This window comes from Taudactylus pleione, unplaced genomic scaffold, assembly GCF_031769625.1.
Source record: "Taudactylus pleione unplaced genomic scaffold, aTauple2 ptg000006l, whole genome shotgun sequence".
Lineage (NCBI taxonomy): Eukaryota > Metazoa > Chordata > Amphibia > Anura > Myobatrachidae > Taudactylus > Taudactylus pleione.
In genome coordinates, this window is record NW_028284409.1 from 24517056 (window position 1) to 24535200 (window position 18145).

An 18145-nucleotide genomic window follows, 5' to 3' on the forward strand; every position below is an offset into this window, starting at 1 on the left:
CTACAATATAAACAGTGTATTAAAATATGAGATTGATAAATGTGAAGGGTGTATAATTTGTATTCTGAAGCATTTGTTGTAGTTGGTTTCAAATCCAGATGTAGATTATTTCTCCTTCTGTTACTAATATGTATTTATATTTCCTACATTATGGACTGTTGCTTGTAACTGTATGCACATTTTCTTTGAAATTAAAGTACAGGTCGTAATCATTAGAAATATGAATAATTATTGTTGATCCATTTAAGAATCATTTTATTGTGTTTATTCACAAATCATACTTTCATTCTGTGACATTATACCATAATTCTATATATTTATAAAGCTGTAAATTACTAAATACATTCCTTAAATGTAGGTTTGCCTATTTATTATGTCAAAATAACCATGTCAGATTTTAGGTATGTGCATTATTTCACATCAGAAGTTGCGGAACACGTGTTCCGTTATAAATCAGTACTTAACCAAACTCAAAGAAAAAACAGTTTGCCCAAGAGGTGAATTGTCTAGGAAATTGTAAAGACAGATACATATTTTGTTTTACAAACAATGTGATTTATTGGTGCTTCTGCAACATTATTTAACTGCATTTTACCATAATGAGCTACATAAAGATGTGTATTTATATGCATACTCTTACATATGTGCTTTGATAAATAATAGAAAAAGTAGCATAACTATCTGCAAGCTCATAATTTGATATCACATTTTTTTACATTAGACAAAAATATTAAATATAGTTTGTGAATGGAAAATGTTCAGTTTCTCATAGGGGATGCAGTCACATGACCGGAATGCCAGCTAGGGATTATTGATAGGCGTCGAAATACCGACGCTCATCATAATCCTGACGCCGGAATTCAGAACGATACGGGACCGAACGAGGCAAGTATGGTCCGTGTGTCCTCATAGCCGTGGGTGGGGGGGTTTAGGTTTAAGACACCCCGGGGGGATTTAGGGTTAGGCCTGCCTGGGAGGCTTAGGCTAGAGGAAGGGGGGGTGTTAGGCACCCCTGGAGGAAGGGAGGGTTAGGGTGTGGGGAGGGGGGGTTAGGTTTAGGCACCCCATGGGGGTGGTTAGGTACCCCTAAAAGAGGGTTAGGGTTGGGGGGGAGAGGGGAGGATTAGGTAGTTTACTCACCTCTGTCAGGATGTCCGCTGTTCAGCCTGCCGGTGTCGGGATTTTGACTGCCGGGCTCTCGTCCGGCGGTCATTCATACCGGTCCCTCTCATAGTTCTGCACAAGTTTTCATTAAGTAATGTGGCGTAAATAGGGTTGGTGTTATCCAGTGCACCAAATAGACTGCCTGAAAATGAGGTGTGGCATCATTTGGAAGGGGTGTGGCATCACTGCATGTGCCTCGTTTTCATTACTCTGGAGGAGTGCAAAGCGCTCCCAGAGATGTTGGGCTGCCCCCATAGATTCTATCTACACTGCTGGCTCCTTGTCAGTGAACAGGAGCCTGCGGTGGTGTTAATAAGGGAAGCTGCGAGTGGGCTCTGCACAACAACATCACAGTGCAGCGCTCGCTCCCGGCTCCCGTCATTCAGCCACCCCCTCGGATGTACTAGCGCTGTCACTGATTTTGTGTTTTCAGCTGTGTCCAAAAAAGCCTAAGAGGTTTATTTATTATTGTTTTCAGGGGATTCCCACAAATATTAAGTACCCCTGAATATATGCAACCCCATAGGCTACTTAAATTTAAATGCCAAACCAACCATCTTTTCCCCGGTAGCTAACACCATCTTCAGATGTCTTTAGCCATTGTGTCCTATGGGCTAAGGACCACAATAGTTGCCAGAAGAGAGATCTGCTTGCACAGGTGCAGTAGCTCTGCCAGCCACCGAAGCTGAAAGTGAATACTTAACTTTTACACTTTGTAGGAACATACTCCTATCTGAGTCCCTGGATGTGAAAATTGTTATATTCAGGCAATATTTAATTTATTATTGCCATGATAAGCAAGACATCCACTGCACTGTGGTAATATATCTTTGAACGGGATGTAGTTATAAGACCGGCTAGGGATTTAACATAGGCGTCAAAATACCAACGCCTATGTTACCAATGCCTATGATGCCGGAACACAGAGAGGACGCCGGACCAATCTTCCTCTGCCGGGGGTGAGTATACACTCAGCTGGGGATGGGGGGGGTTAGGTTTAGGGACCCCCAGGGGGACTTGGGGTTAGGCAGCCCCCCCTCCCCCGGTGAAGTTTAGGGTTAGGTTAGGGAAAGGGGGGGTTAAGTTTAGGCACTGGGGGGGGGAGTTAGGGGTAGGCACCCCCCCAGGAGGGTTAGGTTTAGGGTGCGGGGAGGGGGGTTAGGGTTAGGCACTAGGGGGGAGGTTAGAGTTAGGCACCCCTAAAGGAGGGTTGGGGGGGGAGAGGGGTAGGGATAGTATACAACCTGCGATGTTGGGATTTTCAACCATCGGGCTGACGTCCGGCGGTCATTCATACTGATTCCCTTTGAACACCATGTACTGTATAGCAATCAACACATGTTTGTCCGGGATACTGGGTTTAGGGAGCAACATGTTGGTGTTTTTAAAGAAGTTGGGTGCAGTCAAGGTGTTAGTATCAGATTTTGATCTCGTTTGGAAAAGATATGAAAAAAATCTTAGATCTGGTAGTTTTAGGGTTTCATCCTACACTTTAATATCAGCCATTTTGTCCACCCTATATTACACTCCTTTTTAGGTGCACAATGTTGACAATCTTTACACACACAAAATTTCAACTGTCTGTCGTGATTATTAGACTTAACCAAGCTGTACTTCAAAGGGAAAAAAATACTTTTTTTTTTATTTAGTAATGGGATTTGTACTAAAATAATAAAATGTTGTACTTTAAATGTGATGTTTTGTGTATTTGACATATTTTAAGTTCTAAACTTTTAGTACCTTGCATTCAACTTTTTCTTCAGTAGTTTGCTGATGCTTTTGTCTTGTAATTTTCTACATGGTATTGGCTATATCACGCCATAATATGCAAACTGATGAATTTGTTCTGTGCAAGTACAGCAGATTTCCACAACGGCGACCTAAGATAGATCTTGAAACTACAGAGGGGTGTTATACAGCTTCCTCTACATACTAAAAAATACTGACACAATACATAAGTAGTAGGCAGTAGGTTAGATGTGGATTTTTCTTATCCTCTGACCATTATTGTGGTTTTGATTTTCGGTATCTTGTATGGTACATTTGCCTATTTATCTGCATAAAAAAATGTCTTTGCTCACTGAAATGTGCCACGTTTCCTGATATCTTATGAATAACTAGCGTATGTTCTGTTGTAGGAGAAATCTGATGCCTGCTCCACGTCATTACAGCTGCGATCCCAAATTGAAGTAAGTGCAATAACAAATCCCCCCACCCTGTCTTTTATTAGAATATGAAATATAATAATCATCATAATAATACTATGCAATATTTTGCCCACTGCTGAGATAAATTTGTTGAAATTTTATATTTTTCTTTCTTTTTAGGATTCTGTTGGATTTAACAGTGCAGTATCTACGCCAGAGACTGAAAGAAAGTAAGTTGAATATTTTGGCCACAAAATACAAAGTAAATTGATGATAATTAAATTGAAAATATAGAATGGTTCTGTCACGTGAAATTTTCAGATTTACAAAATGAAGACCTGAATTAAGCAGGTACCTCATGGACAGGTCTGGTTGGCTAGTTTTTGTCTTTGACCATGTGTGTACTAAAGTGTACTTTCTACTCAATGAAAATCTTTATAGATCGGATTTCAATGGGGTTTGACCAACTGCCAGATCCATGTAATCTCTACTGCTGGGCGCACACTGTTCAATGATGGTTCTGGTCGGCCGATAATCAGTCGTTTGGGTTGATAGTTGAACAGTGTATTGCCATGGCCAAGTAGAAATTATCGGTCTATCGGACGTGCAAAATCATCCAGTATGTAGTGGCTTTGAAATGTGCTGCTGCTTAAATGGGGATGTAGTCATGAGACCGTCACACGCGATGCCGCCAGTTTCAATACTGACAAAGAAATCCTGATTTAAGGGGTTTAAGATAGGTGTCGAAATACCGACGCCTATCTTAATCCCGACACCGGGACGCCAGCCCAAACGAGGTAAATCCGGGGTGCCCTTTGCGTTAGCCGCAGGGGGGGAGGTTTAGGGAGAGTAGCGAGGTTAGGTTTGGGGAGGTTAGGGTTAGGCACCCCCCCGGGAGTGTTAGGTTTAGGGTGCGGTAAGGGGGGGGTGGTTAGGGTTAGGCACCCCTGGTGGAGGTTAGGCACTATGGGGGGAGGTTAGGGATAGGCACCACTAAGGGAGGGTTAGGGAGCGGAGAGGGGTAAGGATAGGGTACTTACCTGCCCTGTCGGGATTTTCTGTTTTCGGGCTGCCGGTGTCGGGATATGAACTGGCGGATAGCAGCCGGGACTTCATACCCATTCCCTTAAATGTAACCCTTGGACTATTCTAAGGCACAAAAATAAATAGGAGCAAAGCTGTGTAAATTTTCATTGGGACAAATCATGTTGTAATGCATGGAATACAAATGCATTTCATATTTTATTTCTTCATATGCAGGGAAATACTACTTGGTTTCCATTGTAAAAGACACATACTGTGAAAAATTATTTTACTTTCAAATTAGAGTTGTTGAGATGCACTCACCCAACTCTTTATCTGTCCATACATTTTAAATTTGCCCTCCCCTATAGCACAAAATGATTTTGCTAAGGCCCAAGAGTACATCTGCTAACTGGATTTACTATTAACTCTAAATCAGACCCTACCTAAAGCTCATTCAGAAATGATGGTAGTGTAGTCTGTTATGAAACAAGCAGTGATTAATGCTCATGTAGCTCAGTTAGGCTGGAGCCACATGGGAGTAACTGAAGGCTACATTCATCCGCTGGATGCAGTGCCTGCACAGCTGATGCGCTCTTGCGCGCTAGGAAAAGCATTTTGCCATATTAATACTCCTGTCTCAATGGGAGCTATTCTCCAGTAAAATATTTATCTAGAAGGATCACTCATGTGTTGTGCAAGCCTAAAGCTAGCTACTTTGCGGGTACATGTAAATGTGTAATTTGGCGAAAACATTCCAGGCATGTTTACTGTGGAAACAGCAGGCATACATTCACAAATATCTGTTAAAATCGCAATGAAACACTACCAGATGTGGCTGCCTGATATTGACATATTATAGATGCCGTTTTTCTGAGTGCATTGTGGGGAAAACTATTGTTAAAATGCCAGTTGGTCAATTAAATAATTTTTTTTACAACGTAGGGCCGTATTCAATTAGTTTTGCATCGGCAAGAAAGTTTTGCCTGCCTAACTTTTCGCCGCCTTCGCGTGTTTTGGATGCAAAACTTTTTGTGCGCGCTCCCGATTTACCCCGTATTCAGTTGCCAAACAGGTGAAAAAGGGACCCGGCAAATGTGAAACAGGCAAAAAGTGCAGGATGAATTGGGGGAATCACTCTGTACCCCAGAAAAAGATGGGCTGACTTCGGAAATCATTATGGTAGTTTAGTATTAGCCCTAATTGAACTAGTTGGGGTACTTAAGTGGTGGTAGTTGCTTGCTATTAGCGTCTTGGTAAAAGTGTGGAAGAATGGCATAAAGCAGTGTACTTTTTGAGAAAATAACTAGTTCCATCAAATTTGGGGTGCTTGAAAATGGGTACTAGCATATTGTAATGCCTCTAAAGTGAAGTTTTAGGAAAAGAGAAAATCCTCCAACATACAAGCACCTGCAATCCCCAAAATACTTGGCCCCTTCTTAGAGCACCCCCAGAAGCTTATTTCGCTAGTTTTTTTATATTGTGCCCCCACTTTTTTAATTTCCACCCACAATTTCTAAGGCTTTTTTGGGATGTTCCTGGGATTTATTTCTTTTTTTTACTTTTTTTGTGTGGTGAATTGTTCTTTGGGGGAGGGGGGGGTGTACCAATGGTTCTGACTGGTTTCCCAACATCTGCACCCCAAAATACAGGTTTTACACTTTTTTTTTTTTTTTTTTCTCCCGCTACTCTGTGGAGAAAAAGTTTCGACTATTTCGGTGCATTGACTTTTCGCTTGGGCAAAAACAGACTGGAATTGAATACAAAAATACATTTTCAGGTGACATTTTCGACAAAAACCGGGCGAAAATGGCTTTTCGCTCCTAATTGAATTATGGCCCATAGAATCAGTTGAATTTTTGGGGGAATTCTTACCACTCATTAATACAAAATAATTTGTAGGGTGAACTAAATAAAAAGAAAACTAAAGCTTTGACATAATTGTAAAATAGTAATAGACTACATAAGTATTAAAGCCCTTGTTTTAATACTTGCTACAAACTAACTACAAACTAGAGATTCCTGCGTTAGATGAAGTATAATGATCAAGTAGTAATTGCCTAACCAATCCTGTTAAGTATGATTAAGACCAAGGCTGAATTAGTATAGGTCAGGAGATATTAGAGATCCCCTAGATTTATCGGTGTCAGAGATAAGAAAATAGGGAATTGTATCCTTTTTGTATTGGGGACACTCCTAAGGTGATCTTTACATGTCATTGAAATTAAGTTTAGCTTTTATTGAGTACACAGTATATTATTACATCATTTTGGTGCCTTGTTAAGATTGAGTGCTCCTATAGTCCCATTACAAAGACTACAACTACATTTTATTCTGTCAATTACAGCTGGCTAAGATTTTTGTCCATTCTATTATCTAATATTACTCAAATTCCATGAGGTTGGATTGGGACAATCTTGAAATCTTTCCACAGATAACAAGAGTAAGGTCAGTGCTCTGATTGGGATACTCCCATGATAATGATTAATTTTGTTGTATTCAAGCAGTGCTTAAAGTGGTCCTAGAGAAGTGGTTGATCTCACACCCCTCCCTCCCCCTCTCGGCACTTTTTTAAAAAAAGGGGCAGCGTGTGCCTTAGGTGCTCAATGAAAAGGGGGCGTGGTCACACAATAGTATTCTCAATTCAAATTACACCACACAGAAGCACAATTTTGATTCACCCCTGATTCACATTACACCACATCATAGTGTCCCTTATTCATGTATGACACACAGCAGTGCCCCTTTTACACAATGCCCACGTTTGTGCCCCTTTTACACAATGCCCACAGTTGTAGTTCCCCTCACACATAATGCTTACAGCAGTAGTGCCCCTTATGCAACGCCTATTCTAATGTTGCCCCTTATGCAGTGCTCCCACTAGTGGTGTCCCTTATGCAGTGCCCCCAGTAGTGGTAGTGCCCCTTATTCAGTGCCTCCAATAGTGGTACCCCTTATGCAACACCCACAGTGATAGTGCCCCTTATTCAGTGCCTCCAATAGTGGTACCCCTTATGCAACACCCACAGTGATAGTACCCCTTATTCAGTGCCCCCAATAGCAGTGCCCCTTATTCAGTACCCCCAGTAGTGGTGCCCCTAGAAGTTATGCCCCCTATAGTGAAGCAGCTTACTAAAAAAAAAAAATACTTACCTTAAGCCCCCCTCCTGCATCTGCTGCCTCCGGTCCACCTGGCTGCTCCTCTGAACTATGGTAAAGATGACATGATGTCTCTCCCATAGTGCCCGTGGGGGGAGCCGGAGGCAGGGGCTCATGCGTGAACTCCAGCCTCCGGCTGTCGCTGCGGGGAGGTAGCCGGACGCCCGCTGGTAACTAAATCTCAACGGGCGCCCGGCAAATGGAGCCACCCTGCGGAGCTGGGCTGAGGTGGGACATAGGAGGCAGAACTGGTTCAGTCTCCAAATAGAAGTGATGGACGTAGGTCCGCCCTGTTCCGTCCCACTTTTGACCCCTGCATTGAAGTCACTGCAAAATGTCTTTTGCTGGAAGTTCTACTGTACAAACATGCCAATGCTAACAGCTGGTGTGTTGTGAGTATATATAATTAATTGTAAAGCACGATTCTAAAAGAAATAGTGATTGCTATGTCTGAACAACAGTTTATCAATGTGCGGACAGCTGTGTATTCTTGCCTTCTTATCCTACTGCGCTTCTGGGACATGAAATGCATGGTAAGAAAAGATGGGAAGGGCTTGGTGACGCAATTCATAATCGGTTCACAGTGGCGTAACTATAAATTTTGCTCCCCCAAGCCGAAAAAATTCAAGGCGCCCCCCCCACCCCAAAAATACAAACATACCCAAATACGACGTTTATTTTGTGCGGCTTCATGTTCATGAAACAGTTATGTGCCTTACACATTATGACACACTAGTAATGCCCTTTATAACACATTATGCCACACCATAATACCACTTACAACACATTATGCCACACAGCAATGCACCTTACACATGCCAAACAGTAATGCCTTATAACAAATTATGCCATGCCATAAAGCCTCTATTTCACATTATACCACATAGCACATTATGCCACACAGTAATGCCCCTTATACATTATTCCCCTTATAACACATAATGCAACACAGTAATGCCCATAATAGCACATTGTGCACACAGTAATGCCCATTACACTTTATGTCACACAATAATGCCCATTACATACCACCCAGACAGATCTACTTCATCAACCCTCTTATCAGTCTGTCTCCTCAGCTCAAGACAGGTTGCACAGTTTTTAAGTCCATGTAAAACCAGATTATTGGGAACAAAGTTTATAACCTATTAAATTAGTGCCCCTTATACAGTGCCCCCTGTAGTTGTGCCCCTTATACAGTGCCCCCTGTAGTTGTGCCCCATATGCAATGCCCCCTGTAATAGTGCCCCTTATGCAATACCCCCTGTAGTAGTACCCATTATCCAGGGCCCCCTGTAGTAGTAGTCATTATCCAGGGTCCCCTGTAGCTTTGCCCATATGCAGTGCCCCCTGTAGCTGTGTCTTTTAAAGTATTGCCCCTTCGAATAGTGCCCCATCAAGTAGTGCCTCTGTAGTTGTGCCCCTTCAAGTAGTGCCCACTGCCCCCTGTAGCTGTGCCCCTTCAATTAGTGCAGCCTTTAGTTGTTCCCCTCTACTTACCTGACACCGTGCAGGCTGCAGCTGTCATCCAGGCTGTCTATCCCGACTCCCGCGCTGACTGGATCAATTGATCCTGCAGACGCGGCCGCTCAGGTTCCTCACTGCAATGCATTACTGGGAATGCTGGCCTCCAGGGCAGGATTAAGGTTTGTTGGGGGCCTAGGCCAACTAATTTGAAAGGGCCTTAACCAATAAAATGGCACTTTGCCACAATATGTCCAAAATATCAATGTTATTTCACACTGCTCCAGTATAACCATTATGCCACACAGTGTGCTCAGTATGTTGCACAGTGCCACACAGTATACCACACAGTGCTCACATTATGCCAATGTCCCCATTATTAGTATTATGACACACTATTCCCCGAGTAGGCCACACAATGCCTCCAGTATTAATGTTATGCCCACAGTGCCCCCATGATGCCCCACAATACCTCCAGTATAAATATTATTCCCACATTGTCCCCAGAAATATGCCCAAAGCTTCCCCCAATAAGACAAATGCCCAAAACTGCACTATGCCATACAATGTCCCCATTCTCTCTCACCTCACCCCCACACTTAATATAATATATTTAATTTTTTTCTCTGCCCTCAAACCCCATCCCTTAAATAAAATATATCATTATGTTCTTACTCCTTAACAGTTTTACTCACCCCTGCTAAGTAGGGTGAGTTGTCGTCACAGTTTTCCAACTGTGTTGTGATCCAGGCATCCCGCGTCCTGCTCCTCATCGACATCTTGGGGGAAAGACATAATGACGTCTCATCCCCCAGTGTCAGTAGCGCGGCGGTGTCATCAACGGAGGAGGGAATCAAGCGGGGAGGAGAAGCCAGCGGAGAGTTGGGAGTCCGACAGTGCTGCTCATACCACTGCTTCAGTACAACTGCATTACAGAGCAGCGGCACGGCTGTGAGTTGACGTCCGGGAACAGATGCCCTGGCTGCACACCTACTCTCTGCAGACTGATTCTGTGTGGGGGCCCCGGGACGACCACCCCTATCGCCCACCCAAAAAATCCGGCCCTGCCATGCTCTGAAGTGGTTGGAGGCTTCCTTAGCCTCCGATCACTTCAGAGGCCAGCGCTCACAATTGGAGTGGCGTAAGCACTGCCCCCGACGCCTCCAAGCTACCCGGTGCCTCCAAGCCACCGCGGGGGCTGCGGGGGCAGTAGTTACACCACTGTCTGTTCATCAATAAACTGTTTACTCGCACCTTCCAGCAAGTACTGTAAGTGAACTCCTGGAGAATTGCCTGTTCTCTCAGGAGTCTAGGAGGCCTAATTTGGAAATATCCTGAAGCAGTGTCATTACTGAGGATAACGTCTGATTTTGTTGGTTCTTAGTGAGTTAATAGATTGCATTCACAAAATTGCAACCTTCTTTGTATATAGATGATGGGCTCTCTTTAAATTGATGTTTAGCTTACTGTAGCTTGAAAAAATAAAAACCCCTGCCATACATAGTGTAACCTCACTAGAACATTCCTTTGTAATTATGGATATTTGAAAACACTACTGTAACAATCTGATGCATTTAATGTAATGTCTGACCTAAAAGAAAGTTCTGATAGTCAATGAACTCTTTAATTCCTATTCTGAGTTTTTTAAAATTGCAAATAGTATTTCCTGTAATATTTCAATTAAATGAGAATAACCATATACTTAAGCATAGTTGACTTGTCACACTCCAGATATTTTTTAAAGGATGTTATTAAGAATACAGCAGTCCCAAGTAATCTGTAATCTTCATGGAATGCAGAATGGAATGTGAAAAAGAATTACTGTAGCTATTAGATCGTCATCTGCAAATTCAATTTTAAAGCTGCACTCCTACCTACTTGAAACACTTTATTACCCCCTCTTTTTCCTCTAGCCTGAGCACTGGGAAATATGGCTGCATAGAGCAGTGTCCAGCAATGCACTTAAGGGCATATTGGCCTCTTTAAAATGGCAATGAGGGAAGGGGGGCTAGTTAATGGTTAATGTTAGCAAATGTGTTCTATAGGGGGCTTTGTAAAGATAATTAAACTAGTGTAGGGCACTAGTAGAGCAAAACAGCAGTAGGTCAACATTTGTTAAGAAAATGCTACTTTCTATATGGATTGTATCAGGTGAGAGTCTTGCTGGGATGTACTGGCACGGTGGGATTTGCAATAGTCAGTGAGGGAGGCGAGTGCATGGTTAACGTTTTTCCATCATCTACTGTGAGATATGTGTATATGATAGAGATGTTTCTTAATTGCACCTAACTGGAACTGAAGAAAGATTAAATGTGGGGTAAGAAGTACAGTTCTAAAGTCAAGGAGGACACAGAGGTTCTTGGTTATCTTTAATGTTGTGTTTTCAACAGAAATAGAGATTTCAATGAAAGAGCTTTCTGTTGTGTTGTGAAAAGGAAAGATTAATAACATGTGTGTGTTACCTACAGTATATACTGTAGAGGTGATATCCATGGATCTTGTTAGTTTTCAGAGAGAGGTGCCTCAGAGAAAGAGAGAGGGGTTAGAGCAGAGCCAAGTGAACGAGGAAGTGGAGAGGAGATGGATTCAGAAAAAAAAAATATAGAAAAAGCGGTTTGATAGGATTAAAGTCAGAGGTGTAGTGTAGAATAATGGCACCCAGAGCAAGCACATGCCTCAACACACACCCACACTTCCAGCATGTCGGGGCAAGTTGAATTGGGTTTGCAGGGACTAGTAGGGAAAATGCAAGAAGAAATGTAGTTACCGTTTTGTCATGCCAGTCTTTGTGAGAGCTTCTGAGATTTGGGCTTTAAATTCCACTATAGTGCAAATGATAATTTTTTTAAAGAAAATTTTAAAATGGAATTAAAAAAAAAAAAAATATTTAAAAACCTTATAAAACATTTTATTCAAGGAATATATATATTTTTTTATTTATTAGCTAGAATATATACTATAATACAGTAATACCCTTTTCAGACACAAGCTGGGGCTTCGACCTAGTATTATGCCGGGTTATTAAACACTGGTCACAGTTCCTACACCCCTTTCACGTTGCAGCTTGAAACTGGATTATTTCCAGGTCGACCCCTTACAACAGCCCTGAAAATGGTGTAGAATTATTGATAGTGGACGTTACTGGTTGACGTCATCTCTCAGCGCTCCAAAGCAATCCGGATACACCAATTAGAAGCTTGATAGCATGGCCCAGGTTGAATAACCTGGGTCGCACCTTTCACACTGTAGGCTATCTGGGTCGGTCCCGGGAATAACTCTGCTAGTGAGGAGGGTCGAGGGCCCGGCAATTTGGCCCCGGGTAGACCCTTTGAGATAGAGAGAGGATCCGGGTTGAACTGGCTTGCCTCGGTAAATTCTTGGGTCAAAATCTCTGTCTGAAAGAGGTATAAATGTGAAATTTCCATCAGGAAGCAATTGCAGGTGATATCCAGCGAATCTTACTGCTGTTAGGGTTGTCGCTGGAATTAACCCCTGTGATTTTATCTCTGCTCTGCCTGTGACTAATCCTCAGAGGTATATTAATAACTTTAAAGAGACTTCTGATCCTGTCCTTAAAATGGTTGGAGTCTGTGATTTTTTTAACTTGCTTTTTTCCCCACAGAACAAGGAAAAGGGCAGTAGATGTATGGCCCATATTAGTCATTGCAGCTTCTGAGGAGTGTTCAGAATGAAACTGTAGCTGAAGAGGATAGTTTCAATAGGTTATGTGGGACTGGCAACCAGGACAAGATAATGTAGAAATTGGGGATTGCAGTTTTTGTAGAGTTGGGTAAAGTTGTTAAAGTTAACTGAGACTGGATGTATAAAGATGCATAATTTAATTGAGTTAAGGTGTGAAAAGATTACAGTTGATCAGGTGGTATATGTGAGGAAAATTATTGTAAAGGACTAAAAAAAGTGAACATGGTTGAGAGAGAACAAAACCAAGGCCATTGCGATAAGTAGAACTACTTACAGGCTGAGAAAAGAGGTTGTTTGGAAGCAGAAGGAGAATGTATCTCATCAATCAAGATGTTGAAAATGAAATCGCTCAAGATGATGGTAGGGATGCTAGATAAAAGAATATGAAATAAGGGAGTCTGGTTGAGAAATATTAATAAAAAGTGCCAGGGTGATCAATATAAGATGTTAAGTCACAACAAGCTACAGAGAGGGGAGTTTGAAAATATGAATAGTATATACCAGTGGTTCCCAAACTTTAACAGTTCAAGGCACCCTTAGGGTCTCCTTAATTTTTTCAAGGCACCCCTAAGCCAAATGAATTACCTGTAGTACTGCCCTTTATGTAGTGCCCCCTGTAGTACTGTCCATTATGCAATGCCCCCTATAGCACTGCCCCTTATGCAATGCCCCCTGTAGTACTGCCCGTTATGCAGTGCGCCCAGTAATAGTGCCCCTTGTTCAATGCCCCCAGTAGTAATGCCCCTTATACAATGCCCACTGTAGTAGTGCTCCTTATGTAAAGTCCCCTGTAGTACTGCCATTTATGTAGTGCCCCCTGTAGTACTGCCCATTATGTAGTGCCCCTTGTAGTACTGCCCATTATGTAGTGCCCCTTGTAGTAGTGCCTCTTAGTGCCCCCACTAGTAGCTCCCACACCCCTGTGCAGAACTTACCTGACTGAAGTTCACGCTAGGGACCACTCCTGCTGTCACTCTTGCTGCCACTGCGCTGACTGGATCAAGCTGGATCCATCAGGCGCGCAGGATCCTCACAAGTTCCCAGTGATGCATGCCGTGGGAGCATGGCTGACAACATGACATCACCCGCACCCCCACGCACTGCATCACTGGGAACGCTGAAGCGATTAGAGTTTTCTTTAGCCTCTGATAGCTTCAGAGGCCAGCGATCAAGTTCCTGTAGGAAAGTGGATCACCATCATCATCAACCTCATCCTTGTATGCTACTAGACCTAGAGGTATGAGTCAAATGGAAGCTGCCATGTAAAAGTGCTGCAGATAAGGCAGTGTCTGATTGTGTGAGCTTTGACTGTTATCGTTACAAAGTTGAGATTGCCTGGGGAAGAGATCATGTATGGTGTTTGGTTTTACATTCCATAGGGCGTACTTAGTATAATGAATATAACATAAGACGGGAGATATATATATGAAACTACCTGGATTTCGATAGTGTGTGGGATATGTAATGGAACCTGGATTTAGTGATACAGTGCCTTGAAATTGTATTCACCCCCCTTTGCATTTTTTATGTTTTGTTGCCTCACAACCTGGAATTAAAATGGATTGTTTGAAGGTGTGCATCATTTCATTTACAGAACATGCCTACAACTGTGAAGTTGTGTTTTTTTTATATTCTGAAACAAACAACATTTAAGACAACTTAACAGAAAACTTCAGCGTGCATAACTATTCCCCCCCTAAAGTTAGTACCTTGTCGAGCCACCTTTTGCGGCAAGTACAGCTGCAAGTCGCTTTGGATAAGTCTCTATGAGCTTGCCGCATCTTGCCTCTGGGATTTTTGCCCATTCCTCAAAGCAAAACTGCTCCAGCGCCTTAATGTTGAATGGTTTCCGCTTGTGAAGACCAATCTTCAAGTCTGACCACAGATTCTCAATTGGATTGAGATCTGGGCTTTGACTGGGCCATTCCAACACATTTGAATGTTTCCCCTTAAACCACTCAAGTGTTGCTTTAGCAGTATGGTTCATTGTCCTGCTGGAAGGTGAACTTCCGTCCCAGTCTCAAATCACAGGCAGACTGAGACAGGTTTTGCTCAACAATATCCCTGTATTTAGCACCATTCATCTTTCCTTCGACTCGATCAGTTTCCCAGTCCCTGCTGCTGAAAAACATCCCCACAGCATGATGCCGCCACCACCATGTTTCACTGTGGGGATGCTGTTCTTGGGGTGATGGGATGTGTTGGGTTTGCATCAGACATAGCGTTTTCCATTGGAGGCCAAAAAGTTAAATTTTAGTCTCATCTGACCAGAGCACCTTCCTCCATACATTTGGGGAGTCGCCCACATGCCTTTTGGCAAACTCAAATCGTGTCTTCTTATTTTTATCACTAAGTAAAGGCTTTTTTCTGGCCACTCTTCCATAAAGCCCAGCTGTATGGAGTGTGCGGCGTATTGTGGTCACATGCACAGATACACCAGTCTCTGCTGTGGAACTCTGCAGCTCCTTCAAGGTTAGCTGTGGTCTCTGCGCTGACTCTCTGATTAATGCCCTCCTTGCCAGGTCTGTGAGTTTTGGTGGGCAGCCCTCTCTTGGCAGGTTTGTTGTGGTACCATGTTCTTTCCATTTGATGATGAATTTGATGGTGCTTCGGGGGATCATGAGATATTTGGATATTTTTTTATAACCCAACCCAGAATTGTACTTCTCAACAACTTGTACCTGACTTGTTTGGAGAGCTCCTTGGTTTTCAGGTGTGATGCCTCTTGCTTAGTGGTGTTGCAGCCAATGGGGCCTTTCAGAAAAGGTGTGTTTATACTGACAGATCATGTGACACTTAAAATTCACACAGGTGGACTTAATTTCTCTAATTATGTGACTTCTGAAGGTAATTGGTTGTACCAGAACTTTTGAGGGGTTTCATAGCAAAGGGGGTGATTACATAAGTACATGCCAATTTTCTGAATTTTTATTTGTAAAGATTTTTTTTTTTTAGATATATTTTTCTCATTTCACTTCACCAAATTAGACTATTTTGTGCAGATCCATCACATAAAATTCAGATTTAAAAAATAAATAAATTACAGGTTGTAATGTAACAAAAAAGGTACAAAGCCAAGACGGTGAATACTTTTGCAAGGCACTGTATATCACCTGCTGCTAGAAGCAGATATATCAAGTGATTGAAAAAATTATATAAAAGGTTTAATTGTTTGTATTGTTCCTATGTACTAATGGCACAATGCAGAACATTTCACAGAAATCTCCGGCAAAGTGCTAATTAGCCTTGGAGATCGCAGTCCCCATTATTTACAATGAGAACTACGATCTGACCCCTATGAGCTAAACTCCAAAAAGCAAAGCTTTTTGGAGTTTAGTACCAGTAGTTTACACCATCTTCAGATGGTGTAAACTACTGTAAGTCTATGGAGGCTCCAGGTGCAGGAGAGAGATCTTTCGATCTTTCCCCCGCAGCCCCCGGCCAGTTCCGGAAGCTGACGCTGTGCGCATGTGCAGTGTCAGCTTCCCCCGGGGAAGTCTTTCACCTCTGTGAAAGCCTTCTCCTAAAAGCCAGGGATATAACTCGTTGGGACAGCGGATACCGCAACTGCTGTCTCTGTGAGTTCCCTTAGTACATAGCCGGGATATTTTTATTAAAAATTAAAATATCCCCAGTGAGTTAGGTACATAATAACCGCGGCAGTACCGCGATTATTAGTACGTAGACCCCTTAGTTTAGCTTACTTACAATAGAAACCCAAATGAATCAAATTGGGCAGCTGATCAACTTGTGCAGAGATATAGAGTTGATAATTATTACGCTAGTTTCATGTCCTAAAATTAGCAACAATTATTAATTGCTAACAGAGAATAATAGCAAGACATACTTGATAAGTAATTACAAATTTGATTTTGCAGATAAATGGTCTTTGTTTGCAGGAGTTGATGTTATGCAAGAATCTAAACATTATTGAGCATGCTCATACCCTCAAATTGCAGACATTGTAGTTGTTCATGTTGTACAGTATATGCATAATTCTTAACCAAGGCAAGCTTCCTCCTTAGTTGGTCAAGCCAAGAATAGTCGGCCATGCAGAGGCGTAGATTATTTAACTTCTGTCTTGGAGAATTCTCATTTCAAGGTGGATCAAGAAATGGAATGCAGAACTGCAAATACTTATTTTTCCTACAAATTCGATTTGCACTGGATAATGTTTAACTCTTCTAGTTGCTAGAACACATTCTCCCCTTGTCTCATGTAACTGTGAGAAACTGTAACAGCCTCTGAAGGAATGTCCCTGTGTTTGGCAAAGTATCTTAGAAAACTCTTTAAAAAAGTCTCTAAATCTAAAAGCTTTCAATTTATTTACTTAATGAAATTAATCGTAACATTCATTCAGGTTTGCACAAGTTTTAGGAACTGATCATACTTAAGATTTTTTCTTAAATGGTGGTATTTCTGTTGGATTGCTGACTTATCCTGATATATCTGCTCCCACTTCTTTTAAATATCTTTAGTTAATTTAGGTAAATATTTTTTTCTTTTAAATAAAGTAAACAAGTACAATCACATAGGTACAGCAACTGCTCACTAACTTTCTGTAAAGGCCATGGTGTATTTATCTAGCACTTAAACATTTTTAAAATCGGGCATATGGGTTTTGTGAGGGAAAATGTAATGGGTAATATGGTATACAAGTGTATGCCCCTCTTTAGCTAAGAGACCGACAAGACCATATAAACATACTTGCCAACTATCTCTGATCGTCTGGGAGACTGTTAGACTCTTCAGGGAGATTGCTACTATTTCAGGGAGTCTCCCTGATTGAACCTTATGCCCATTATGTAGCTGTTATATACTTGGAAGAAATAAATAAATCAGATTTTATATATATATATATATATATATATATATATATATATATATATATAGTGTGTATGTATGTATATAGATATATATTACATTTTGAATGGTGTAATCCGTGTCATTTCCCTGCATTTGGTTATAAGGCACAATGATCCCTTATACAGCGCAATTGTGTGTATTAATGGGTGTATGAGAAATGGTGAAAGATGCAAACGCATGGTGCTATTAGTATTATCGCCACATGTACTAAAATGTGAGTTTATCTAAAATGGCGCTTAGACGGCCATTCGCAAAATGGCGTCTTGTGATCTCATTTTCAAGATGGCGTCTTGCGGCCAGTCGCAAGATGGCGTCGCTGCAATTAAATTTTAAACTGAACTTGTCTCAGCCAATTATTCAGCTTCGACAACATATATGGCACCCCGTGTAAAACACAATACATGAGCTAGCCTTGATAAATATATTCAACAACAATTAAATCTTACTGACTGCTTTGAGGCTCATTTACATTTGGATGTAAGTAAATTTATGTAACGCCTCTAAGATGTAGTACTACACGCTCACATTACCACCCATATGTGTTGCTTTCACAATCTCGCTGAAATGCTTTTTCAAAAGTAGGCAAGTATGCATATAAGATATGTTTTCAGTTCCTAATG

General features: G+C 41.8%; 1 protein-coding gene across 3 annotated transcripts in view; it reads left to right on the forward strand.

The window, feature by feature from the left end:
- SASH1 (SAM and SH3 domain containing 1) overlaps positions 1 to 18145 on the forward strand; it is a 272900-nt gene that overhangs the window by 88738 nt on the left and 166017 nt on the right. For all 3 annotated transcript variants that reach the window (XM_088455529.1, XM_088455389.1, XM_088455448.1), the window contains exons 3-4: positions 3303 to 3353; positions 3492 to 3541. In XM_088455529.1, the coding sequence (XP_088311655.1) occupies positions 3303 to 3353; positions 3492 to 3541 (101 nt within the window). The remainder of the gene's footprint in view (positions 1 to 3302; positions 3354 to 3491; positions 3542 to 18145) is intronic.